Consider the following 27,942-nt stretch of genomic DNA (forward strand, 5'->3'; position numbering starts at 1 on the left):
GGGGAAGTCCTGCACTTGAGCGATTATCTTCTATTTAACCAAATGCGCGGCGATGACCAAGAAGCACCGGACGTCGCGATGACGCCCACTTCTCACGTAAGCAAAACTGATTGTCTAAGGAAAGGGAGCTGCTTCGGTCGATATAGCGTCTGACACTTCAGACCACGTGGCCACCTGTGTATTTTATTCAACACCGAGAAAGCGGGTTTGGTGCGGAGCTAAGTCCAGAAGACCTCTTGGCTTAAGCGAGTTTACTAGAAGGATCTCGATTGTGAAATCTTCTTGTCCCGTCGAAGTGTAAGTTTAGTGTGAAGGTCGCTCACACTCTCTCGGAATCCTTCTGATTTAGCAGGATCGCAGTGCTGAGGATTGGCAGGTGGATTGGCGGAGGAGCCAGTCTGTCCGAACTCGGCTCGCTGAGACTGAACAACTGCCAGACAATTATGGGGGTGAGTGAAAAGTTTGAAAGGTGAATACGTATCGGAAGAAATCCATCCATTCTCATCCTTCCATTTCCAAAGCATTGTCGCAGGTATCAGGCTGAATAAAAGGTAAAAGTCTTTAGTTATTAGAATTAGTATAAATTAAGCTCTCGGGCTAAAAGATGCGCACCAGCTTCAAGGATTCCCATCGACCCATCAATTTTCTGAACCTACTTTTTCTAGTCAGATGATTCTCCTTTTTTGACTGCTTCAGATATACATCAGGAATCGCTTTGAGCAAGGGAATGAGGCAACATGGAAATTATATTACGATTGCTACTACAAATATTGATTAGAAAATGCGTGGTTCTGAAGTGGCAGTCCATTATAAATCTTAACTTTTAGAAACTGATATGAGAAAAGCATGTATCTGAGAATAAATGCATTTATATATTTATGTTTAACAAGTAATGATCGCTTATACGTTTCATATATATATATATATATATATATATATATATATATATATATATATATATATATATATATATATATATATATATATAAACATATATATATGTGTGTGTCTGTTTCATATGTACATAAAATATTTATAGTATATAATACAAATATGTGTATATAAAAAACAAATCTATTTCTTTAATGCGGTTATTATTAGACCACGTATTAAACGTCATGTTCTAACAGTCAACTTCCAGAGCAGTTTATCTTGATGCTAAAAAACATTGATTCCTATAAGCACGCCTGGTAGTATAATAGGAGAAAGGAGTAAACCTGATTCCAGAAATTATGCTTAATTCAAAATGATCATGAACGGTTTAATTCAGATTTATCAAAATACGTAGACCGCTCTTTTCCGTCCATCCGTTTAGTTTCTTAGTAATTACACTTCAGCGAACTCACAACTTCTTATGTATAAATTGCAAAAAACAACTCCATAGGAGTAAAGTCGCGTGGTCGAAAACAATTACAGTTCGCGCTAATGCTTACATACTGCATATAAAATCCAATTATACAAACTTACTAAATTCAGTTAGATCGCAGCCCACAATTCATCGATTCATCTTTTAAATCCGGTTACTCCAACTTCATGGTTGCGGGGACCGAAGACTACACCGAAAAAAAAAGAAAACGAATTGAGAGGTACCATCCCTAAACCAGAGCAGTGTTTTATGCATTTTAACATACCTTTAAATCAGAATACTCTGTCTTTAAAAAAATTATAACACGATGGGTGCTAAAACACATCAGTCTAGTCATGCATTAACTAACACCATCAAAACAATATTTCATATCTTCTGACAGCGCTGAGGGCTTTGGACAAGCCAGCCTTTACCATAGTGCCTGTGTATCTACAATTAGAAACGCTTGTTCCGCAAAAGCCATTTAACTGTCCAAAGTGGTCGAACACAAATCCTAAAGCGGCTCATGTCTTTCAAAAAAACTGCCTTGTGTTATCTGAAGTCAGGATAGAAGCAAAATTAAATTGTCAAGAAACTGACGTGTAGGTGGATCTCTTATAAAGAATTTATGAAAAGTTGCAAATGAAATGTAATTTATTTATGTATTTAAGCATGAAATTATAGTATGTGTAGTCTTGTTTTCCTACCAATAAGGTATGGAAGTTTAAACATTTAAATGTGCGAAATTAGGCAGTGCAGCGTAGTGGTTAAGGATTTGGACTTCACACCCCGAGGTTGTGCGTTCAAATCCTACAACTGACACTGTGTGACTATGAGTTAAGTCACTTAACCTGCCTGTACTCCATTTGGAAAACCCAAAGAAATGTAACCAATTGTGTTATAAGTATTATTAGTCGTCTGGCATACAGGCGTCAGCCAATAAGTAAAAGTAAAATCGGACAGGCAGAAGCTAATCACTTTTATTGGGCGGTTATCCTTCCATTGACCTCGTCAGATGTAATGTGTCCTGTAGGGTTTTGCCAGTAAGCCTATAACATTTTGAGCTAGAAATTTTACATTTAATATAGCACTTCTTAAGTTAGACGTTTTATGTTTATTATCTGAAGTAAAAGTGCTGGAGATATTGTGGAGCACCATTCCGAACTCCTGCAGATCAGCGTTAACACGTACGCCTAGTCCAGAAGGAGTATTCTTGGTTATACTTTCACTGGATCATTTTCCGTTCTTTCCTTTTTCTTCCTTGCCAGGTTGCAAGGTGCCTGACAGCAAACTCCCTGACGATTCTCCTTGTGGCCACTTTCATGTCGAACTCTTGGAGCGCCCCTCAGGTATTTACGTTGTCGGTCTGCACTGTGAATTGAAGTTTCAACCCTGGAGCAGGAGGACTGCTGATTGATGATAACTTTCCGCTTCTTTCTCTACCAAGGGCCACTTCCAGAGAAGAAACTGGACTCCTCAGGCGATGCTTTATTTGAAGGGTGCTCGTAAGTAAAGGCTTGATTTCCTACCTTTGTATTCCTCAGCGCTTAGTGCTTTTTGTTTTTCGTTTTCTTTTGTTTTCCTTCTCTGATAACACAACACATTCAAACTCGCTTTTTCTAAATTTATGTTATCGGGGACGGAGCCTATCACTGCAGCCCAAGCCAACCCACACATCCATGCCAAGTTACAATGGCTGTCAACCAAAATGCACGTTTTCTCATCAGGTCTTAGTGAGGACACTTTATTTGACCTCAGGGAAAATGTAGGTTTTTAAAGAAGCACAAAAAACAAACAAACAAATAAATATATTATTATTATTATTATTATTATTATTGGCGGTGCAGTGGTAGCACTACAGCCTCGCAGTTAGGCGACCCGGGTTTGCTTTCCGGGTCCTCCCAGTGTGGAGTTTGCATGTTCTCCTCGTGTCTACGTGGGTTTCCTCCCACAGTCCAAAGACATGCAGGTTAGGTGCATTGGCAATCTTAAATTGTCCCTGGTGTGTGCTTGGTGTGCGTGTGTATGTGTGTGTACCCTGTGGTGGGCTGGTGCCCTGCCCGGGATTTGTTCCTGCCTTGTGCCCTGTGTTGGCTGGGATTGGCTCCAGCAGACCCCCGTGACCCTGTATTCGGATTCAGCGGGTTAGAAAATGGATGGATGGATGGATGGATGGATTTTTTACTATTAAATGTTAGGCATGTTCACTGACCTTAGTCTTAGTGGAGAATATGCACTACTGCAGTTCTGACAAAAAAAAGCATCATCACTAGTTATACTTATTTGCTACATGAGGATGCATTGATACTTCACAGAGGCTGATAATACCACTAGCATCAGATTCTTATACTAGGACCTCACATTCCTTGTGAATATGTTGACGATTTATTTAGTAATAGTGAGCAGTTGAACTTAACAATTGAAGAACTATTTAGCTTTTTCATATTTATTTGGGGGTGGCGCAGTGGTAGCGCCACATAGGTAAGGAGACCAGGGTTAGCTTCCCAGGTCCTTCCTGTGTGGAGTTTGCATGTTCTCCCCATGTCTGTGTGAGTTTCCTCAGGGTGCTTCCTTCCACAGTCCAAAGACATGCAGGTTAGGCGCATTGGCGATTCTAAATTGTCTCTAGTGTGTGCTTTGTGTGTGGGTGTGTGTGCGCCCTGCCCAGGGTTTGTTCCTTCCTTGCGCCCTGAGTTGGCTGGGATTTGCTCCAGCAGACCCCCGTGACCCTGTGTTAGGATATAGTGGGTTGGATAATGGATGGATGTATTATTATTATTAATAATAATAATAATTATTGTTAATTCAAGTTATTACAAACAAGAGACCTTTCCTTAAATACACAAGAGAATGACTAAAAAAAAGAAAACATCTGACTTGTCTAAAGATAAAAAGAGCAGCCCCAGTCACAGTAAGGCATTATCCAGGCATATTACTGTTAGTATAAAAGAGCCCCAGTTGTGTTTCTTCACTCACTTCTCCTGAATAATTTGTTGGCTGAAAGTCCTCAGTGTTAGTGTGTCAGAGAGAGAAGGTGCAGCATTGTTCATAATGGCAACCAGTTCTCTCCTTTGCTGCTACCTCTATTGGGTCCTGAGTGTGTCCTATACCCGAACCTGCATTTTAAATCAGTTTATTGATTCGGTGGGTCACTCATGGAGTGATGTTACCATCCCAGCACACCACAATGTAGAAAATCACACTAGCCATCACAGAGGTGTATGTCACTTCCCACATTAAAGAAATGCAGTCTTCTAAGAAAAAAGAACCTCCTCTGCCCTTTCTTATATAGTTTCTCAGCGGCCAGTCCAGCCTGTCATTAATGTGGACCACAAAGTACTTGAATCAATGCAAACACCTCTACCTCCATTCATTGAACAGTGACTGAGCATAGAAGCTTTCTGGTGCAGTAAAAGTAATGACTAGGTCAATGGTTTCGCTGGTGTTAAGTTGCAGACAATTCTTTCTTTCTTCACTTGACTCCTATACTGTCTCATCCCCCTTACCAATAAACCTCATACGTGCAGAATTATCAGAACATTTTTGTAAGTGACATGATCTGGTGTTATGCTTATAGTCAAAGGTGTACAGAGTGAAGAGAAAAGGAGACTCACATCAAAAATACTGTCCTTGAGGCACAAAATGCAGTCAGCCAGCTAGACAGTTCATGCTCTGGGACACCACAGGCTCATCCTCCTGCACATATCTAAGCTTACTGCTTAACTAGGGTGGCTGGGTGGTATTGAAGACACTGGAGAGATCAAAAAGCAAATAATCAATAATAATAGTAGTAATAATACATTGTTTTAATGCAGTGCTTTGAGCTCTGAGCACTGCAACAATATTTAAAAAGCACAGAAAAACATCATACAAGTAACACTGGATACAAACAAATATAAAACATAAAAACCGAATACATGAGAGCTAATCAATAAGAAAAAAAAAATGGTGTGAACAAGACCTCCAATTGACTCCAAGTTACCTGAATGGAGCAAGATACTCTTCTCTGGAAGAGGACGTGACTTCAGATGTGGAGGTGTGGATTCTCATCCATACCACATCACACATTTCTGCAAACCACTGCAGCACATGTCAGATATCACAGTATGATAAGGTTAACAGGACATTTTGTCTCCAAATGTCAAAGATTGCAACCCCATTGTCTCTCAAGTGGATAATCCTAGAGTCAATGACTTTATATCCTATCCATGAAAATCACAAAACAGTAGAGGAGTCAAAAAGAACCCTTGACAATGTCTTATGGCTACTTTAAACAGTTTTGACTTAATTATAAGTATGCAACGAGGTCTGAAAATTGCATTATAGGGTCATAGGGACCAGAGTCAATCCTGACAGCATCTGACATCAGAGACTCCTCAGTTGTGGATGGGACATCATAGGGAACACTCACACACACATCCATACATCCGGGTTTCTGAAGTTATAGCTGGAAGCCATTCTGCCACAGTGTCTTGCCCAATGAAATGAAATTATTAAAATATAGGAATTCTTAATATTGTGTTTGGTTCCTGTTTATCCTTAGTCTTCTTACTAGTGTAGTGTAGCAGCTGGGAGGAACTTAGGTTCTCACTGTTCTAAATAACCACAATGACGATAATCAATTAACTAAAACTCTTAAGTACAAAATGATAAATGATAGTCACCCTATGACAGAGTCCAAATCCAGTCCAGTTTCACAGATCCACATGATGGTGGTATACGCAGTGGACTTCAGGAACTCAGAGTTTAGGCTTTGTAGCTCACTGCTCTTCATATCTGTTTTCACTTCCAGTTAGCTCACCCCAGCTCTTGATCTGGGGTCCACCAACCTTTCTCATAAATGACGTATGCATGTTACAGACAGAGAGATAGACAGACAGAAACAATTAAATTAGTTAGCTATTTAAAAAAAGAATTAATGTGAGATCTGTAACCCTGTGTGAGAGACAATGGGTGTGGATTTGGGTGATCCCTGTGTTGCACTAGCAGCCCATCCACGAATGCCCCCCACATCACACTCACAGTTGCCAGTGTATGCTGTGAACTAAATCAAATTATTTGAGTTGGAAATGGATGGATGGTTCAAAGTGGCATATACTATTGTGATATTTCTGTATAATTGAATGACTGTCCTATAATACTATTATTATTATTATTATTATTATTATTATATTGTATTAAAAATAGCATAGCAGAGTTATAAAATGGAATAACAGCAATAGTTCTGCTGTTATATAACTAGCTGTGTGACAAACTGTGTACTGGCAACTGTCCTGTCTTGCACGTTCACCCATATTTTCATTTTGGTTTGCCAGTGAAGTCAGAACCAGTCCCAACAACAAGGAAGGATGCTGTGCATGTTTTATGCCAGTTAATCTGAAGGGCTAGTTTTAAATAAAAAAATATAATTATCCAAACATGCTTACGCTTTAAAGTGTGGGCAATTCCCACGTGAATGAAGGAATGTATAGATTTATCTACGTTTCTTTAATTACAACAGGAGGACAGCACACAATCTGGGGTTTGACTGTTCTAATTAGACAACGAAATTAAAAATATAGATAAGAAACATGCATCATGACAAAGAGTAGTTAATCATTTTACAAAGAATGGAAAGTAATAGAAATAAAAAAAAATAAATTTTACTTCAAACTCAAACAAGAACTCTGTTGTGATTGTTAACATCTTTGCTTAAATTTTTTTTAATGGAATATTGTTTCGAAGACTGCCAAGGAATCTTGTTTTAGTTTTCCTTTAAGGTCGTTGCAAGAGAATCATGAGGCAGAGCAGAGGTTGGTGGACAAATAACTGAAGGTAGTAACCTAGTTTGTGAGGCAACACTAAACTTAAAGCAAAACATTGAATTGAATAAAAAGCACATCTCTAATGTAAATTGCTTGATCAATTGATAAATTGTTTTTTATGGAGACTTTATTTTTAGACAAAATCCAGCCATCCTTCAATTTCCAACATGACTTTATGCATTACAGTTACCATGATGTCACACATAGTGCACAAAGTCCTCAGTGACACACAGAATCATAGTAGTAGCAGTCAGAGGTGCCATTAAACATGTCAGGTGAAAGGAGACAAATGTCCTAAGGAGACCTACCTCAGCCTCACAACATACTCATAACATAAAAAGCCAAATTTCCCCTGGGGACAAATAAAGTTCTATTTATCTGTCTATGTGCCATTTAACAGAGCATTGTGTAGACATATTATGTAAAATTTAAACCCAAATGCAAAACATTACTAGATTTCAAGCCAAATTCAAAAGATTCTCAACAATTATTTTATGACACTGCAAACAGGGCCGTTTCTGGGCAAGGGGCCTAAGGTGCCCTCTAGTGGTCAGGGCACATTACTGTAGCCCTCTATAGAGATTCCTATCTTTATTTTGTTTAGAAAAATTTGTCTGGATCGGACCAGAGCACAAAGAAATGATTATGTTGTCCGTCTCAGCAGCACCTGCACTGTCTGCCCTATGCACAGCACAATCTGTGTGCCGTTGCATACACTAGTGCAGGCAGCGTGCCAGGCATGTTGTGTGGTGTGCATTCTCTTTGCTACCTGTGTGCCGTGCATGTGAAAGCGAAGCAGAGTCGCTTCAACTTCAGCAGTTAGCCACAGCCTGGACCAGGAGTCAAGACTCACCCTCTGGTCTTCCCACTTGACATGCAGCCTGCCAGATGGACACACAGCTGGGTCCCAGTCCCCTCCTCCTCCTCGTCAAGCATGGTGCTGCAGGGTGAGTGATGGCTGACCCAGGTACAGTCTAGACTCCAGTGCGTGACTAAGTTCCTCCAAGCGGCTTCCTCCTGCGATTGCTGGAGACTGCTTGCTTTATTCCTTGGGTACTAAGGAGGTACTAAAATGAAAGAGTGAGCCTGAGGAGAGGAGGTCTTGGAAGCAGGAGCACTGGTACTGCAGCAGGGACACTGTGACCAGTACACCACCAGGAATTTTTAAACAGTACATACACTCCATGAAGACACTAGGCTGGGACACATTTATTGTTATTATTTTATTATTCTATTTCTATTTATTTTTAATTAAATTAATGATTAACCTGTGTTAGTAGCATATAGTGTGTGTGTCTGTGTCTGTGTATGGTGGTGTGAAGGTATGGAGGGGGCAGAGTTTCATGTCTGGGGCATCAAATAGGTCAGAAAAGGCCCTGACTGCAAACGAAATGCAACAAGGTATCCTTGTGACATCATGTAAAACAAACACAGTAAATAACAAGTTTTATCTTACTTTACTAATTTCTAGAGAATCTCCAATAGCTTTGAAGTAATTAGTAAAATCCTTAAAATTCACTCACTGCTGAAGCTTTCATTGAAAGGTTCAGGATCACAAGGCCATTCGGTCCTACTTAGTACCATTTTGAGTATATAAGTCAATATTAACCAATTTCAGTTTACTAAAACAACTCTCTGCCCCAGCCAGAGCATAGCTTGCAAAAAAATGTACAGTGCAATGCACAAACATGGGCAAATTCTCACATGCTTAATTCTATGTATGGCTTCAAGATGTTCAAGAGGTTGCAGTTCCTTTTTAAAAATGGCACAGTTTGCATCAAAGACATTTGTAAAGTCACCGGATATCGGCACTAATGGTGACATTAAAAAACAATTTATTTATGCACATAATTCACTAGGCCTCTCACCAGCCCAGGGCCCAGGACAAATGTTCTCATGAAGATGGGGCTTCAGATATTAATAGTAGTGGTGGTGTTTCACTTACTGTATTGACTGACAAAGGTCCACAAGAAAGGTTTGAGTTTTTTTCAGGAAGAAACGACACTCATCCAATTAAATACACTCCATGGAAGTTTATAAATGGGCAGCACAGTGGCAGTGGTTCACATCCCAGGCCCTCCCTGTGTGGAGTTTACACATTCTTCCCGTGTCTGTGTGGGTTTCCTCCAGGTGCTCTTGTTTCCTCCCACTTTCGTAAGCCATGCAGGTTAGGTGAATTTGTGGCACTAAATTGGGCCTAGTGTGCTCTTGGTGTGTGGATGTGTGTGTTTGTCCTGTGATAGACTGGTGACCCATCCAGGGTTTGTTCCTGCCTTGTGCCCTATGCTAGCTGGGATAGCCTCTAGCACCTCCCTGGTGTGGATTAAGTGGGTTAGAAAATAACATCACATGAAGTTTATAAGCAATAAATACTTTATTTTTAAATGTCATGTTTTAATGACAAGATGACCCAAAGTGAAGCCGCTCTCACATCACAAAAAACAAAACATTATTTATCTTCACAAGCTCATTTTACATAGTTTATATTCAATAAAGTGTTTTGTTTGTACCACATCCCTTAAAGCTACTTTTAGGGCTTTGAATGTACAATTGTTTCAGTATGGTGTCTTTCTAAGCCTAAGAAGTAAAGCTTGGTGTAGTAGAAGGAGCACTAAAGTTAGAACAATGAAAATATTAAATTCTAAGCAGAATCAGCAGACATAAAGCTTGAGTCCTCTAAGCCTAAAATGGACACTGTAATATTACTTATGGCAGTATTTGCATCTATTAGAGGGACTTCCGTTTCCTCTAAATGTATTAGCAAGTACCCTTAAGAAAATTAAATATATGTGTAATTTATTTTTTTTAAATACATTACTACTAAGTGCTTGAAATGCTGATACAGTGATATTTGACTGAACAGTTTTTGTCCCCTGTAAAACTTTAAACCACTGGGATTTGTCAAGAATAATCTGGCATGGTGTAGATAGACTCATTAATAGTATGGTGGTCAACTCCAACAGAGGCATGGATGCAGGCCTACACTACGAGGGATGTTCAAAAAGTTTCCACACTTTTATATTTTCCTTGGAAATGGTGAAGGCAAGAGGAGTAGTAATTGGGCATTAAAAAGTTGGTACGACGCTGGCAAAATTGCATCGCAAATAAAGGTGTCTATGTAAAAAAAGTGATGTAATTTGTTTTTGAAATTCTTAATAAACGTTTTGAACATCCCTCGTATCACTTCTATGCCTCTTGGGTTAATTATACACTGTAGTTTGTTTTGCTTAAAAATAGTATTTAGTTTTTCAGATAGCAGGAAGTTTTGTCTAAGACTTTTTGGAAATTGTACTGTGTAGAATCCACTTTTGCTCATAGTTTTTCCTTTTAATATCATTTTATGGTTGCTATTTTGCAGTGTTATATTTATGACATTTCCACACACCTATTTTGTATTACTGTTAACCACAGTTGTCACAGTTTTGCATGTTTTGACAAGGCCTTGTCTGTGTCATTTGTGTTGCTTTGCTTCCCCATGGCAACCATAAGTTATGACATGTGACTGGCAGATCACTATTTAAGAAAGAGGTACACTACGTGTGCTATCCAAATTCTTAGATAGCAATGTAGTTATTCTAAAAGCAAAACCAAGGTTCTAGGACTTTTTCCTGCTTTTTGATATTGAATTTGGTATTTCAGACGCCATTAGATTTCCTGCCATTTCTAAGAAAACACTCCGGCTACAATTTTTATGGCTCAATTAATCCTGGTCATGTTTTAAGTTTGATGCATTTTTGGCCTGCTATGACTGACAGAACATGGATGAACATTTTCAGTTTGTGATAAATTTTCAAGAGCACATTAGTCTAGATGTTTTTTGGTTTATTCGAGTGTTGCTTGACAAACTGTCGATATGCAACAATGCTCTTCTTGGAAACTGGATTTGTCTATCTTGTTGATCTTCTAGAAAAGCAATCCTTGTTTACCTTTCTGTGATGGTAAACTCATAAAGTATGACATTTGGTAGAATGAGAGAGACCTCTAAATCCACAATTCTAACCTTGGAGGTGTTTGAGTATTCAAATGTGAAGATTTTGAAGAGAAGTTGGTTGGTAGACTGCCATTTCTTGTATTGATATGGTCATGAATTTTCTCCTTTCATAAGTAACTTTCTTACTCTATAAAGATACATGTCATATTGTTAGAAAATGTCTTTGTAACTCTTTTCAGGGTTGGGAATGACTTTTTTCACAACTTGAAACCTGAGTAACATCAACCTACCAATTCTGTGCCTTTAAATGCATACAAAATTACTGTGCTTCTCAGTGACCATTAGAACATTGGAACATCAGAACAAATTTGAGGAGAACGTGCCATTCAGTTTAACAAGCTGACAAATTCATGTCGCCTCATTTCTCCAGTCAATTAACATTTTGCACATTCAATGCTTCATTCAGCCTATTCTAATTATCATGTCGCTGAAATACGTGTTGGTAACTCCAATGCAGTCACCTAAAGGCCTACATTAATTTGCTTATCAGATGCTTTTATCCAAAGCAACTTACAAAAGAGATCAACTTAACCGAGTAAACATCAGTCAAGGGACTGTTTGAGAACAAGTGCTACAAAATTAATTGCCACAAGTGAAGAACTCAAAACATCATTTAAGCTAGTTGCAATTGGCAAAACCTAACAGTGATCAGTTAGAAGAAAATTCAGAAAACAAGAGTCTTCAAACACTTCTTAAACACGTTGAGGGAGTCCGAGTTTCAACTGTAGGTGGACAGTTTGTTTCATCAGCGAGGAGCTCTGGACTGAAATATAATAAAACGGTTCTAGCGTTTTATGATTGTAACAATCTGAATCTTAGTGGTGTGAACCTTTATCACAATTGGACTTGTATTCTTTTATTTTTAAAAGATAAACTACAGGCAGGTTAAGGGACGTGCTCATGTTTATACAGTGAAGCAGGGGTGGGAACTGAACAAAAAAATCTTGTACTGCCAATTCCAGAGTCATATCCACTACAAGACACTGTGTGCTGATCTGTTCCTGAGCTAGGTGTCCTGCAGATATATAATAATAATAATACATTTTATTTATTTGTAAGCGCCTTTCTAAACACTCAAGGACACCGAACAATAGACAAAGCACAGATTATAAACAAAAGTAAAATACAGAAGTTAAAATCAGACAGAACAATTGTAATCAAGAGAAAAAGCAGTCCTAAACAAATGAGTTTTAAGTTTAGATTTGAAAAGTGAAAATTATTCAATATTTCTAAGCTCAGTGATATTTCAGTATTATATATTCAATATTTCAAAGCTCAGCTAAGTGGTAGTGAGTTCCAAAGCTGGGGAGCAGAGCAACTGAATGCTGACTGTTGACAGCAACTGAAAAAGAATTGCTTTTTCTGCTCAGGCCTTGGAGCGTATCTCTCGACTTTTCAGCTGAATGACACTTATTTTGATTTTGCAGAGGGACGTCGCTTCATATCTGAAGACAGAAAAGAGGGAGATATGTATGACCGAATACAGCTTGGTAAGACCATGTTCTAACTTAAAAAAATGTACTAACTTTATTAAATATATTATGCAAAGAATTCAATGGAAAGTATACCGTCTGCTAATAAAATCAAATGGATTTAGAAATTGTCAGTGATGTAAAACATGAGGAAGACTTTGTATTAAAAATATTGAAAATCAATCCACTCATTTATCTAAATAGACTGCTGTGCTCAAGCTTAATTATTTACCACAAACGATGGCAGCAGAGTGGCACCATATTTAGCATTGCCGTCTCACAGCTCTAGGGTCCTGAGTGATATTTCTGACTACTGCCTTGTGTGAAGTTCACAAGTTCTTCCTGTCCTGTTTAGTATGACTCCTGGTATTTCAGATTTCAATAAATTTCATTTGAAACACTCAAGGTATTTCAGATTTCATCCAAGCATTTGCAGATTCAATTTTAGTGAATCTAAAATGGCCAATTGAGTGTTAGGTACCTCTGTAATGGACTGGTTCTTAGCTTGAGTTTAATTTTGTGTGACACTATATTGAAAAATGTTGGGTTATAAAACAATTCAAAAGTAAATGCATACAAAACAACATCACATATTTGTGGCTTTTTTTTTTTTTTGCCAATAATGGAAGTGAGTCTTAAGCTGTGTTTCTACCTACATTACTAAATCTTTATGTTGTATAAATTATTTGCTTACTAAAATGTAAACAGTTTTCATTGTGCCAGTGTCCCCATCTTTGTATTCCCAACATGCTATGAACACATTTAATGAACTATTATATATTCACATTGTATACATTAAAGATGCAAATTCCTCAGAAAGATCAATGTTGGAATGACCAGGAAATAACAAAGGAGGAGGAGGAGGAGGTTAGGAAAATGCACTGATATATTGGTGATGGATCACCTCCGTATTTGAAATTAGGACCCAAGTGCAGCTATGCAATGAGTGACACCTCAGCACCACACTAGTTCGAATAGAATGGAATAGTGCGAGTTTTTTTTAGAGCGGCCAATCCTGCCCCCAACGCCCAAGTTTTCCCTGCAAGTTGTTGGGATGTTGATGTAATTGGAACTAATCCTGGAGATCTACAGTCATATGAAAAAGTTTGGGAAACCCTCTCAGCCTGCATAATAATTTACTCTACTTTCAACAAACAAGATAACAGTGGTATGTCTTTCATTTCCTAGGAACATCTGAGTACTGGGGTGTTTTCCAAACAAAGATCTTTAGTGAAGCAGTATTTAGTTGCATGAAAGTAAATCAAATGTGTAAATCTGGCTGTGCAAAAATTTGGGTACCCTTGTAATTTTGCTGATTTGAATGCACGTAACTGCTCAATACTGATTACTTGCAACACCAAATTGGTTGGATTAGCTTGTTAAGCCTTAAACTTCATAGACAGGTGTGTCCAATCATGAGAAAAGGCATTTAAGGTGGTCAATTGCAAGTTGTGCTTCCCTTTGACTCTCTTTGAAGAGTGACAGCATGGGATCCTCAAAGCAACTCTCAGAAGATCTGAAAACAAAGATTGTTCAGTATCATGGTTTAGGGGAAGGCTATAAAAAGCTATCTCAGAGGTTTAAACGGTCAGTTTCAACTGTAAGGAATGTAATCAGGAAATGGAAGGCCACAGGCACAGTTGCTGTTAAACCCAGGTCTGGCAGGCCAAGAAAAATACAGGAGCGGCAAATGCGCAGGATTGTGAGAATGGTTACAACCCATAGATCACCTCCAAACGCCTGCAAGAACATCTTGCTGCAGATGGTGTATCTGTACATTGTTCTATAATTCAGCACAATTTGCACAAAGAACATCTGTATGGCAGGGTGATGAGAAAGAAGCCCTTTCTTCACTCACACCACAAACAGAGTTGCTTCTTGTATGCAAATACTCATTTAGACAGGCCAGATTCATTTTGGAACAAAGTGCTTTGGACTGATGAGACAAAAATTGAGCTATTTGGTCATAACACAAAGCTCTTTGCATGGCAGAAGAAGAACACCGCATTCCAAGAAAAACACCTGCTACCTACTGTCAAATTTGGTGGAGGTTCCATCATGCTGTGGGGCTGTGCGGCTAGTTCAGGGACTGGGGCGCTTGTTACAGTCAAGGGTCAGATGAATTCAACCCAATATCAACAAATTCTTCAGGATAACATTCAAGCATCAGTCAAGAAGGTGTTGTTACACAGGGGTTGGATTTTCCAACAAGACAATGACCCAAAACACAGTTCGAAATCTACAAAGGCATTCATGCAGAGGGAGAAATACAATGTTCTAGAATGGCCATCACAGTCCCCTGACTTGAATATCATTGAAAATCTATGGGATGATTTGAAACAGGCTGTCCAGTCTCGGCAGCCATTAAATTTAACTGAACTGGATAGATTTTGTATGGAAGTATGGTCAAAAATACCTCCATGCAGAATCCAGACACTCATCAAAGGCTATAGGAGGCATCTAGAGGCTGTTATATTTGCAAAAGGAGGGTCAACTAAGTGTTGATGTAATATCTCTGTTGAGGTGGCCAAATTTATGCACCTGCCTAATTTTGTTATGATGCATATTGAATATTTTCTGTTAATCCAATAAACTTAATGTCACTGCTAAAATACTACTGTTTCCATAAGGCATGTCATATATTAAAAGGAAGTTGCTACTTTGAAAGCTCAGCCAGTGATAAACAAAAATCCAAAGAATTAAGAGGGGTTCCCAGACTTTTTCATATGACTGTAAATGCCAGAAGCAGACTTGGTAGGTCCATGTAGTCTGATTGTGTATGTTTTAAACTGAAGTGTCAGTCCAGCATAAGTATCTAGTAGGTCAATTTGAGAAAAGATCGCCTGCAATGACCAAAAGATAGTTAGAGAGCAGTAGTAGGTCTATAGATGGTCTACTTTGGCCCAGAGAGTGCTCAGTAAAGTGTGAAGAAAATTTTTCAACTCAATTTTATTGATTCCAACAGAACAAACCATCCAAGATGAGAATTTTAGTTTTTAAAATGTTCCATTCTTCCTATGTTTTATGCCTAAAAATGACATTAAAGGCCTGATACTAGTAGTATAAAAAACATAGGCTGTGTTACATGTTTCTCTTTTCTTTGAATGGTTATTGAAATTATAAAATAAATGTATTCAGATATTTTGGAGAGCATGCTATTCTTCTCTCATTTGGATATAGTTTTATATTAAAGATCTTTGAGACCTGGGTTCAGTACTCACCTCTTGTTACTGTCTGTAGGCAGTGTGAACATTCCACTTATGTACAAATGAGTGTTGTTTGGTTCTTTGGTTGCCTTGTACATCCCAATAATATACATACTAGAGTGATTGATCTTTTATAAGTGCCAGTGCATGTGCATGTGAGTGTGTCCTGTAAGGGATCAGTGTTGTCTCAGACATGTTTTGTGCTCACAGGCATATTGTGGAAAAAACTTTTGCAGCTTAGATAGATAGATAGTGATGCACCTAGATATGAAGAATGCATAATGAAGTTTATTGTATCATAAACAGAACATAACTGCTAAGATTGCTAACACACACATGTACATGTAAGTACAGCAGCCTATTAGAACACATTATGACTCACATACAGAACATTTCAAAGTCAATAGAATCTCTAAATTAGGAGCAAGCGTAAGACAGCTCTTTAGTTATCAAAAAATGGTACTGATTTGCATTCTTACATTAATAATTTAATGCATTATTAAAATGTTTTTTAGTAAACCCTGCTTAGCTCTCCTAATAATTTTTTTTCCAAATTCTTATCTATAAAAACATTTGTCTATGGAGTTTGTGAACATTTCTTTATGCTTGCTGCTGTTTCACTGTTTCCGAGTTGCTTGAGCAGACCCCTCGGACCCTGTCTCTACCCGATGTGCAACCTTTGCCCAATTTTTGCCATGCATGCTCAGAATTTTGACGCATGTGTACTATAAGTGTACTCCACTTTATACTTTACAACACTGCCGATCCGCTTAGCACACATGTGAATAATTTATGCCGTATACACACGTGTGTGATGTCACTACCAGATTGGTCCTCCAAAGACTTTTTTTTTTCACATTGCACAGTGTAATCTGAGCTGCACGTGTGGATGCACAACTCTCAGTATTTTCATTTGAGGGGTACATTGGCTGACCCCCATGGGAATATTATGAAATTACTTTGTTGTTCTGCATGGACTCACTGTATTTTGTGTTTTCAACATTTTGCTCCCCATTATAAACATTATTGCTTATCATGAATGTTTTGCTTATGTACTGCTCCTTGCTTTTTTCCAATTTCACAAATAATGAAGCGGCCACAAGATGGATGACAGACTCTCCAAAAGTAAAAAACAACAAAAAAACAAGGTTGTTTGCATGTAACCTTATATGACCACCTCATATACATTATATTATATGAAACTGTAATATAAATGTAAGAGCCAATCTTCGAAAGCTAATGTTTAATGCATATAGTGTTTGCTTACTTTTTGTAGAATGTCAGATTCTTATAGTTACTAGAATATAGTATAGTCTTTCACCCCCCTGTAAGTTAACATGAGATAGAATTATCTTAGCTATATTTGAAGAACAGAGGTGTTAATTAAGCCAGTTAGGGAATTAGTCTTACTGCTAGCATGGCCTGTTAGATATGTTTGCAAAGAGGAGATGACATACTGTTTTCTGACCGTTTCTAACGTGCTTACGTGATTAACTTGCATAACGTGCCTCAAGTACGACTGTATGACCAAACTTAGGAAAATGAAACAAAATTTATAAACCTTAAACAGAACCTTTCTTAAATAAGAACTTTTCTTTTCTTTGGTATATCATTGTCTATTTTTGTGTGAACCGATTTGCTTTTACATTTTGCTAAAACTTTTAAAACAAAGATATTTTGATCACACGTCACACTGGTGTTTGAATCTTCCTATGAAGCAAGCTATAAACTGCAGAACTTTGGTAATTTTGGATAAACGTAGCTTCATATGTAATGGTGGGTGCCACTGTAGTGTATCCAGAATAGCAGCATAAAATTATATAGAACCCACTACACTTACTTACTTTTTACTTTTGCAAAAAGTAAAAGAGATGCTACCGTACACTAAACTATAATTATGTGTCAGTTCTAGCAAAACCCAATAACAAAGCATAATAACTTACGGCTTTTTTTTTTTTTTTTGCTAAATGAAACAACAGCCCTGTTTTGGCACTTTTAGTTCTTATGTACACCGAGCAAAAACAACAATTCCTGTTTTTGTGAGGATTCACACCCAGATAATCCTGTAAAGCCAGCATTGCTTACTGGATTGTGTAAGCAAACACAGTTTACTGTATCAAAGCCTTCACAACACTGAAGATCAACCAGTACACAAATTACTTGAGAAACAAACTACCTCAGCAGTGTTACCTCTGAGAATAATACTGTACATCTAAGATGAACTGCACATGTGGGCGGCACGGTGGCACAGTGGCAGCGCTGCTGCCTCGCAGTTAGGAGACCCGGGTTCGCTTCCTGGGTTCTCCCTGAGTGGAGTTTGCATGTTCTCCCCGTGTTTGCGTGGGTTTCCTCCCACAATCCAAAGACATGCAGGTTAGGTGGATTGGCAATTCTAAATTGGCCCTAGTGTGTGCTTGGTGTGTTTGTGTGTGTCCTGCAGTGGGTTGGCACCCTGCCCAGGATTGGTTCCTGCCTTGTGCCCTGTGTTGGCAGGGATTGGCTTCAGCAGACCCCCGTGACCCTGTGTTCGGATTCAGCGGGTTAGAAAATGGATGGATGAACTGCACATTGTCCCTAATAGGTAATGCTGTTTGTGCAGTTTTGAGAAATGTTTCTGTACAGAGAAACTCCAGGTAAGCAGGCACTCAGAAAGCAGACCTTTCCTGGAATCTACCCATCCACACAGAATTACCACTGAATATTCTCAAAGCTTTAGAAACAAAATACAAAACTTGCATTTGTTTTTATAAATACAACAGTAAGCAATAACTTGTTAGTAAAGAGCACCCATTTCCCTATTACATCACAGTTAAACATAACTAATCATAATACTTTCAAACCATTAGCTTAAACAGTTAGCAAATGATCTGAGACTAGGGATCTGCACTGACAGGTTTGAATCCCGTAAATGCCAAAAAGTGACTCTACTTCGTTGGGCAAATTGCAATTGTTTCGCCCTGGATATGACATTAATCTGTACTGATGCCAGAATGTTTGCCTGTCTTCTCAGCTCAAGGTTCAAGTGGTGTGCAATATGCCTCAAAAAATCAAATGAAAACACAAAATAATATCTCTGCTGTGGATGATTACTCATGTCCCTAGGCAAACCTTAAAAGATAACCAGAGCACAAGGCTGCAACAAGATCCTGTAACCATGTAACAAAACCACAATCAGAATCTGAAATCTCAGACCAAGACTGCAACTGGAACCCCTCTCCAAAAAACAAGGCCACAACTGGAATGTACCCACTGAACAAACCAAGAATGACAATTATCTCTGGACCTAAATATGGTTCTATAGGCCTTATATACAAAACTATCATGGTGAAAAAAGTCTTTTTGCTATCAATTAAACCTGAAATGGACATGTTTCCAAATGACTAAGTGATCGACACACTGAAATATTCTATTAAAATTATATAAAACATAATTGTGTGCTGTTAATTAGAACTCAACACATGGCAAATAGGGATCCACTTGATCCTATTCCTCCAAGTAGGAAAATATATGAAATCATTTGAACCCAGGTTGCCCTGTATTTATTAGGATATTTATATCATTGATATTCCAAATAATGCATGAATGTGAGGAAAATTGTGTTTATAGGCTAGTGTCCAAAATGTAAGTGCTTGTTTATGGAAATTTAATAAATGAAGAGGTATGTTGTTTACATCAAAATCTCAATAAAAGCTCAAGTTCACCCACCTTCTTAGAAACAAATTTAGGGATAGTATACTGCACTTTCTGTCTTTATTTTTTAGGAAGTTTTAATCTTAAAAACAGTGTTGACCCGCTTATTATTAAACATATTTTTTTCCAGATAGTGATATGTATTTCCCAATTAAATTATCAAGTATTTTGTCAGGATTATTTATTATTGATTGGGGTACCTCTAATGACAGTGCAATATACACTGACTCAGATATACATTCCACTATGAGGCACGGCACCTGTTAATGACAGCTCTCTCATCATTAATGCTTTACATTTTTTGTTTCATAATGGGTGCAAACTTTAACTTACTTCTTTCTGACTAATCTTTACATGTATAAATTGCTAAATACTTTTTGCGGACAGCCTTGTCTAATATCTCTTCTAGTATCAAACCTTGGTGATGATCCATTACAGAGTTAATGTAACTCTTGCCACCATTATAAAATGTCTTAACAGCTTTCTGAAAGAATGGGCCAAACGAAAAAAATGCAATGCCTTAAAAATAAACAACAGTTCAACTGTAACAAATGCTTTATTAAAATCTATCTATCTATCTATCTATCTATCTATCTATCTATCTATCTATCTATCTATCTATCTATCTATCTATCTATCTATCTATCTATCTATCTATCTATCACCAGGAGATTTATTCCAAAAATCAGCATCTATGCTTCTTGCACTTTCTTTAAGATTGTTTAAAAATGCAACAAAAGTAGACTAAGATTTTTAAGAGCTGTATAAATTTTGACAAAATTGAGTAACATATAAAGTACTTTCCTGAGCACCATTTTGCCACAATTTATCTAACAAATTAAATTAATTAAGTTCCTATTTTCTAATTTGGCAAAGTAGTTTGTATTTTTTTTCTTGCTCCATCCATTTAATAATATCCTAATAAATGCTGATTTAACTTTATTCTTATACAGTTTATGCATTTCTTATTGCAACAGCAACATTTTATTCTTCTTTTTATTAATAATATGCTAGGATGGGGTAATTTCAACAATTTATTTAACAAATAATAATTTTATCTTCATTTTTCTTTTAATTCTCTCTCTTTGATAGAGATCTTTCAAGCTACCGTTGTTTGATTTGTTTTATTAATAGTTATTTATTTAAAGGGTAAACAACCAAATGCAGACAAAGAATGTGCACAAATATGTTTTAAAATAAAATAACTTTCCCACCTTGGCACCCACCCACCAACCCCCCTGAACTTAACACAATTTAAAGACCACATATGAACTTGTAAATCTCTCTGCATTGGAATAATCATCATAATGTTATCATAAATTGATTATTTAAGTACAATACAAATTAGCAATTTGCTTGTTAAGCTAAAACTGGAAATTAAATTGCATTAAATTAATTCAATCCCTGTGCCCAGGGTAAATTGCCCACCTTGGCCTGGTCATTCTGGCCACCTAATCATTCCCTGTCTCTAATTGGCTCTCTCTCACCCCTTCACCACCTAACAGTTAATGTGTGTTAAGTGTACTGGCACAAAAATGGGCACTGTTGTATCATCCAGGTGGATGCTGCACGTTGGTGGTGGTTGAAGTTGCTCCCTACTCACTATGCCCAGTACTTTGAATAGTGAGAAAAACACTATATAAATATAAAGAATTGTTATAATTGAAATTATGAAAGTGTTTTGTGTGTTGGCATTTGTACATTTCTCATGCAGTGTGCCTTTTACTGAATTAAAAATAATTAGTATTTATTTGATGTATGTTATACTTTAATACTTCAATGATGTATATACTTTAATATTGTCATTTTGGGTTTGTACTTTACGACAAAATAATATGTACCTAGATGTACTTCATTTTGTATTATTTATTCAGCTGACATTTTATTTATTACTAATGCTTCTAGCTAACCCGATCTTTCCTGACGCCTTAACCGCAGATCCAATGATCTTGTCTCTGCCTAGTTCACTGTTTGCACATTAACACCACCAGCACCACCAGCTCCACCTTACACCGCTCACTTGAGTCTGAGGCTAAACCTCCTGCACCCACTTTGCCCGACTCTGTGAGTTGATTCAAGTCAGCAAGCTTCTTGAGGGTTGCAAGAAGACCACGTACACCCACTCCAGTGGATTTAACCAGAGGTCCAGATCTTGCAGGAGTTGCAAGTACTGCTCATTAATTCCTTGCTCGTATTTCTTGCTTGCACTTTCCCACACTGTGTTGTTGGTAGTATCACTCTCCCATAGATTCACACACACACACATCATGACACCTTTCATGGCCAGCTTCTCAGGATTGCGTCTTTCCTTCTTACAGACACTAGGCCCCATTGGAAATGTCATGCCCAAAATGTCCTTATTCAGAATAATTCACTGCCCAAAAAAATTAATGGAGCACTTAATCATCTCAGTCTAACACCAAGTCAATCAAGCTTTGGCGCTATCAATCTGTCCAGTGGGGGAGCATAAGTGATTGCAATCCACTTCGCCTGCTTTCTTGCAAATGAAAGTGACAGATGTCAACTGAAGGGGCAACAGCAAGACAACCCCTAAAGGGAAATGGTTTTGCAGATGGTGTCCACAGATGATTGTTCTCTCCTCATCCTTCCTGACCGATTATTTACTAGTTTTGCATTAACACTAGCATGTTAAGAAAACCTGGAGTTACTGTAGCTTGTGGCATTGTATGCATCAGTAACCTTTTAAAATCAAGACTTATTGGCATTTCACAAATCTGTTACCATCTAGTCATGGTTATTTACTGTATGAAGCCTGTTTTTGGATCTAAATAAATACAATTTCTTTCTGGAACCTTCACATGGATGAGTCTTTTGGGAACTAAAAATGGTTCTTCTTTGGCATCACCCTGAATAACCATTCTGGCACCTTTATTTTTAAGAGTGACTGTAAACTTCAGAGGTTCTGTGGCCCGGCTACACTGGAATGCACAGGTCCACATCAGACATAAAATTCTTCATAATGAAATCCACCTACTTCTGTCTAATAGCAAGTTCCCTTAAAATGGAACTTCAGATAAAAATGTTACCTAATATGCAGTTTTTCAAGACAGAATGTCAAAGTTTACTGATTCAAATGCATAACTCAATCAGTTTGGTATTACATGTCATTATGGGTTGTTCATGTCTCATCACTCCATTCTTTTGAAGTATAAGATCAATCAATTTGTGAAGGATTTTCTGATAGTACTCACTGTGAAAAGTACTTTTTTAAAATAAATATCAATTGATGGGATAGGCTCCAACTGCTTCACAGCCCAGTTTTGGATAAATGGGTCACAAAGATAGATGGATGTATGTTTTAAATAATGTTGCTGTTTTGTAAATTATTATTTTATGGTACTTTCTTTGAAAATTAGAACGTAAGATATTTATTTGAAGCCTAACCTTCTTGAATTTTTGACAGATCCTTCCTTTTTAAATAGTATGTTTCTACTTCCCATTTTTCTTCATTTATGTGCTATATGTCACGCTTAATGCAAACTTCAACTGTTTTCTCTAGAAACAAGAAGTCAAAACCCAAATCCTGTGGGCCTTTCAGAAGCGGCGGCAGTGTTGATCAGCTACATCAGGCAGGCACAAGAGGAAGGTAAGCAGAGCAGTCAACTACACAAACAACAGTCTCTATTTCTTTCAGTTTGTAGTTAATTAGAAATCCATCTTAAAGAGTCTGTAGTTGGGCAAACAAAAAGCTCAATATGCTCTCCAAAGTGATCAGGCCATTCAGACCATCATGCTTCTTAGCTAAATGCTAAGTTGTCCCAATATTTCATTTAGCTTGTTTTTAAAGTTCGACAAAGGTACCAAAGTGGCCTTAAGTCCTAGTTTGGACAGTGGCAATGTGGAATTGGCACATTCTTTCCATTTCCTGTAGTCTTTCTTTAAGAATTCCATTTTTCAGCCACATACCACCTGAATGGAGACTCTAAGTAGATCTTATTTGAGCGTTTTGGTCATATGTGTACTGTTATGGACTTGCACACCACCTAGCGGTAATTTCTAATGCTGCCTGGGTAAGTTATAGATCTCCACAATCCCATATTTGGGAAATGGATGGATACTGCTAAAATCTCCTATTCTCCACCAACCTAGAACAAATGAAATTTGGTAATAAAACCATCCCGTTTATATGTTTTGTGAAAGATAAGATAAACAAGCATAAAGAGTTGTGAGAAAAGGACAAATAGATGAAAACAAAGTCAAACCCAGAAACGAGCTGAACCTGTAAAAAATGAAACCTTTCAGCAAAAAACTTTAATCAGAAAACAAAGTCAAAGAGAAAACGAAAAGATCAGAAATTAGAAAATCAAGAAGGGAATCTGTGCTACGTGTGATAGTGCTTTTATTCCAGTCATGGATGCAGCACCAAATTTAAAGGGTTGCATTGATGATACAAGGCACAGAGTTGTGCTGTGCAACTTCCATTAAAACCAGGAGCCACATGCCAGTTACCGGAATAATAACATGGCAGTGCCCGATTGCAAAACAAAAAAAATCTCACAGCACTGTGAATAATTAATCACTACATTCAGGGAGTATGTAAATTAAAGAAATCCACAATAAAAGGTTCTGGAGAAAAAGAAGTCCAAATTCCCACATAACGTATTGTTCTAAAAAATGTTTTAAGAGAGAAGAAAAATAAAAATTAATTGATTGCATCAGCCCTGAAGATGTCCCCTACTCACACATACAGTGGGTACGGAAAGTATTCAGACCCCCTTCAATTTTTCACTCTTTGTTATATTGCAGCCATTTGCTAAAATCACATAAATTAATTTTTGTCCTCATTAATGTACACACAGCACCCCATATTGACAGACAAAAAAAAGAATTTTTGAAATTGTTGCAGATTTATAAAAAAAGAAAAACTGAAATATCACATGGTCCGAAGTATTCAGACCCTTTGCTCAGTATTTAGTAGAAGCACCCTTTTGAGCTAATACAGCCATGAGTCTTCTTGGGAAAGATGCAACAAGTTTTTCACACCTGGATTTGGGGATCCTCTGCCATTTCTCCTTGCAGATCCTCTCCAGTTCTGTCAGGTTGGATGGTAAACGTTGGTGGACAGCCATTTTTAGGTCTCTCCAGAGATGCTCAATTGGGTTTAAGTCAGGGCTGTGGCTGGGCCATTCAAGAACAGTCACAGAGTTGTTGTGAAGCCACTTCTTCATTATTTTAGCTGTGTGCTTAGGGTTATTGTCTTGTTGGAAGGTAAACCTTCGGCCCAGTCTGAGGTCCTTAGCACTCTGGAGAAGGTTTTTGTCCAGGATATCCCTGTAATTGGCCACATTCATCTTTCCCTCAATTGCAACCAGTCGTCCTGTCCCTGCAGCTGAAAAACACCCCCACAGCATGATGCTGCCACCGCCATGCTTCACTGTGGGGACTGTATTGGACAAGTGATAAGCAGTGCCTAGTTGTCTCCACACATACCGCTTAGAATTAAGGCCAAAAAGTTCTATCTTGGTCTCATCAGACCAGAGAATCTTATTTCTCACCATCTCAGAGTCCTTCAGGTGTCTTTTAGCAAACTCCATGTGTCATGTGTCTTGCCTCTCCTCAGTGTGACTGTTCTTGAATGGCCCAGCCAGAGCCCTGACTTAAACCCAATTGAGCATCTCTGGAGAGACCTAAAAATGGCTGTCCACCAACGTTTACCATCCAACCTGACAGAACTTGAGAGGATCTGCAAGGAGGAATGGCAGAGAATCCCCAAATCCAGGTGTGAAAAACTTGTTGCATCTTTCCCAAGAAGACTCATGGCTGTATTAGCTCAAAAGGGTGCTTCTACTAAATACTGAGCAAAGGGTCTGAATACTTCGGACCATGTGATATTTCAGTTTTTCTTTTTTAATAAATCTGCAACAATTTCAAAAATTCTTTATTTTGTCTGTCAATATGGGGTGCTGTGTGTACATTAATGAGGATAAAAATTAATTTAAATGATTTTAGCAAATGGCTGCAATATAACAAAGAGTGAAAAATTGAAGGGGGTCTGAATACTTTCTGTACCCACTGCATCTAACAGTATAAATAAATGCGTAATTTTTACATATATTATCTGATGCATTTCTGTTTTGTTTCTGTTATTCATTCTATATTTGTATTTATCATATAGTATGGTATGTTGATAAATGGAAGAATAAACTTTCATTTCTAATTTCTAGAAATTAACAGATGGGTTGATTTTTCCACATGTGCATGTACGAAGCAGTCTCTTCACCTTGTTTTGTTTTACTCAGTCTGGTTTGTGCCAAATACTGTTGTAACTTAACTGGGGAGTCCCAAAATCACAAAAGCCCCCAATCACTTTCAAAGAATAACCCTCTCTTGAGGTGGGGATCCTGTCAAACCCCAACAAGAAAGGGCCTTGAAAAATCTTTATAAAATGCTGAAACAGCAAGGCAATCCACAGTGAACAAAGTCCCAATACGGAATACAAAAGCAATAGTCAAAATCCAGAAATCACAAAAGATAATAGCACAAGCATAGTAACACAAGAAAACTCTCCACTCCTGGTCGCATTTGAAATGAACCATGAGAAACCATGGAAGGCCCTTCTATAGATGGGGTGGAGAGCTGTTCTTAGCAGTGATTGGCAGGTGACCCTCCCCCTTTGGGGAACCGCCCACATAGCACATGGTACATAACAAAGGCAATTCCTCTTTACCAACCCACACATAGAATAATGTACATAAAAATAAAATAAACATTAATACAAATAACTGGTATATAAATTAAACAAAGCAAACAAGAGACACAACTTTGAACACTAGCCAGGGGGAAATGCTAGATGAAACGTGACATTTCCCTTCAAGGAGGATGGCAAAGCAACTTGTTTAAGGAAATGTCATTGAGCAACAGCAAATGGAGCAAGCAAAGCAGTTTGATCTTTATAGCTTTTTAGGCTATACAGGGGTCCTAGCTGTGAAGGTTCAAATTGATATTTGGTTTTTGAACTTTGAAGCAGACAGAGTTTTTGATAGTCTTGATTTTATTGGAGTCAAATATGTTTTTCTTTGTCTTTTATCTAGTAAAATTATACAATAATACTTAATATTCTACTACATACCACTTATTTAATAGATTCAACCGCGCTCCAAAGGTTCAAATATTTATAGGATCATTGTTGTAACACGTACAGAGTACAGTGAAATTCTTACTTGTATGTGCTAGTCAACATGCAACATGTCATCCCAGCTCTCTTTACCTCATACATTTCCTATCACATCCCAGAGACATAAGGCTAATTTAAATGGTGACTCTAAATGTGCCTGATATGAGTAAATGTGAATGTGCTGTGAGATGGACTAGATTCTCATGCAAGAAAGACTAGGGCTCCCCTTGACACTGAAATGGTATGAACAAAGCAGAAGGTCTGGTGGGAAATCCCTGTTTATTGCCTTCAAGTTAAAAAAAGTTTAGTAGAAAAGCTAGAGGTGTGGAGAGCACTACCACCTTCAGCATATTGGTCTTGGTGGTTGTTCATACAAAGAATTCATGTTGATGTGTCATGAAGACTTGATCTCCTGAGAACAAGGACAGGTGGCGGTACAAGGTTAAGAGTAGACCAGAGTTTTTAGTAATCTTCCAGGTCATTGACTTACCAGATCTGTTATAGACAGACAGTTGAAGTCATAGTGTAATTTCCAAATCCTTTTCATGTGTCCTCTTCAAATTGCTCCACTGAAGGCTTACAGCATGACAGTGAGTTAAGTAAATAGATGTATATTTATTAATAGCAGGTGTACTTGTTGGACGTGCAATTAAGAATTTCACTGTATTCTGTACTACTACTTCTACTAATATTACTGCTACTACTACTATTACTACTACTACTTTATCTTATAAAGAAATAAACATTTTTGAAAGCAGGGGTGCATGTCATATACATTCCAACAGGTTTCTGGTGCTGTGTGACTTATTAAGATGTTTTCAGAAGCTATCATACAACAGCACCTACATTTATTTTTTAATAAGAGGGTATACAGAAGAAAAAAAAATGTAATTCATGAAGCTAAACAAAATGTATTTCTCAATTTTCTACACAGATGATGACAACGTGGCAATGGACTTCCAGGGCCTACCGGTGTGGAAGCGACAGTTCTTCTGATAGACTGAGAAAATTATGTCAGCTAGTTCTCTATACCATTTGACGTGACCAATTTCAATGTCATTCAGTGCCACAATGTTAATTCTTTACTATGGCTATAAGCCCAGTGCCATATTTCAAATGTATATAGTAAATTAAAGGAGACTTTGCATCCCAAACAGCCATGTTTTTATCACTCAATGCCAAATAGCAGTCAGGGAATATTACTGCTTTTTCCAAAATGTGTTTTATGGATGGACTATGGTGTTTCAGGTGAGAAGGTCAGACCTGCTTCAAACTATAGCTTACTGGCAGATGTTATTT

General features: G+C 37.7%; 1 protein-coding gene across 1 annotated transcript; it reads left to right on the forward strand.

Annotated features, from left to right (window-relative positions):
* Window positions 1-157: 157 nt before the first annotated feature.
* On the forward strand, window positions 158-27,942 carry spx (spexin hormone). The gene is made up of 6 exons (XM_039770196.1): window positions 158-449; window positions 2,614-2,694; window positions 2,793-2,850; window positions 12,568-12,630; window positions 23,029-23,115; window positions 27,578-27,942. Exons 1-6 carry the CDS (start codon window positions 444-446, stop codon window positions 27,637-27,639), a joined length of 357 nt encoding a protein of 118 aa, XP_039626130.1. The 5' UTR covers window positions 158-443; the 3' UTR covers window positions 27,640-27,942.

The sequence above is a fragment of the Polypterus senegalus genome, chromosome 11 (assembly GCF_016835505.1).
Source record: "Polypterus senegalus isolate Bchr_013 chromosome 11, ASM1683550v1, whole genome shotgun sequence".
NCBI lineage: Eukaryota > Metazoa > Chordata > Cladistia > Polypteriformes > Polypteridae > Polypterus > Polypterus senegalus.

Bases quoted from the DNA above. Each gene is read 5' to 3' on its own strand.
- spx (XM_039770196.1), top strand. The intron at 2,695-2,792 runs GTATTTACGTTG...TTCTCTACCAAG, and splicing joins ACTCTTGGAGCGCCCCTCAG to GGCCACTTCCAGAGAAGAAA. The intron at 23,116-27,577 runs GTAAGCAGAGCA...TTTTCTACACAG, and splicing joins CAGGCAGGCACAAGAGGAAG to ATGATGACAACGTGGCAATG.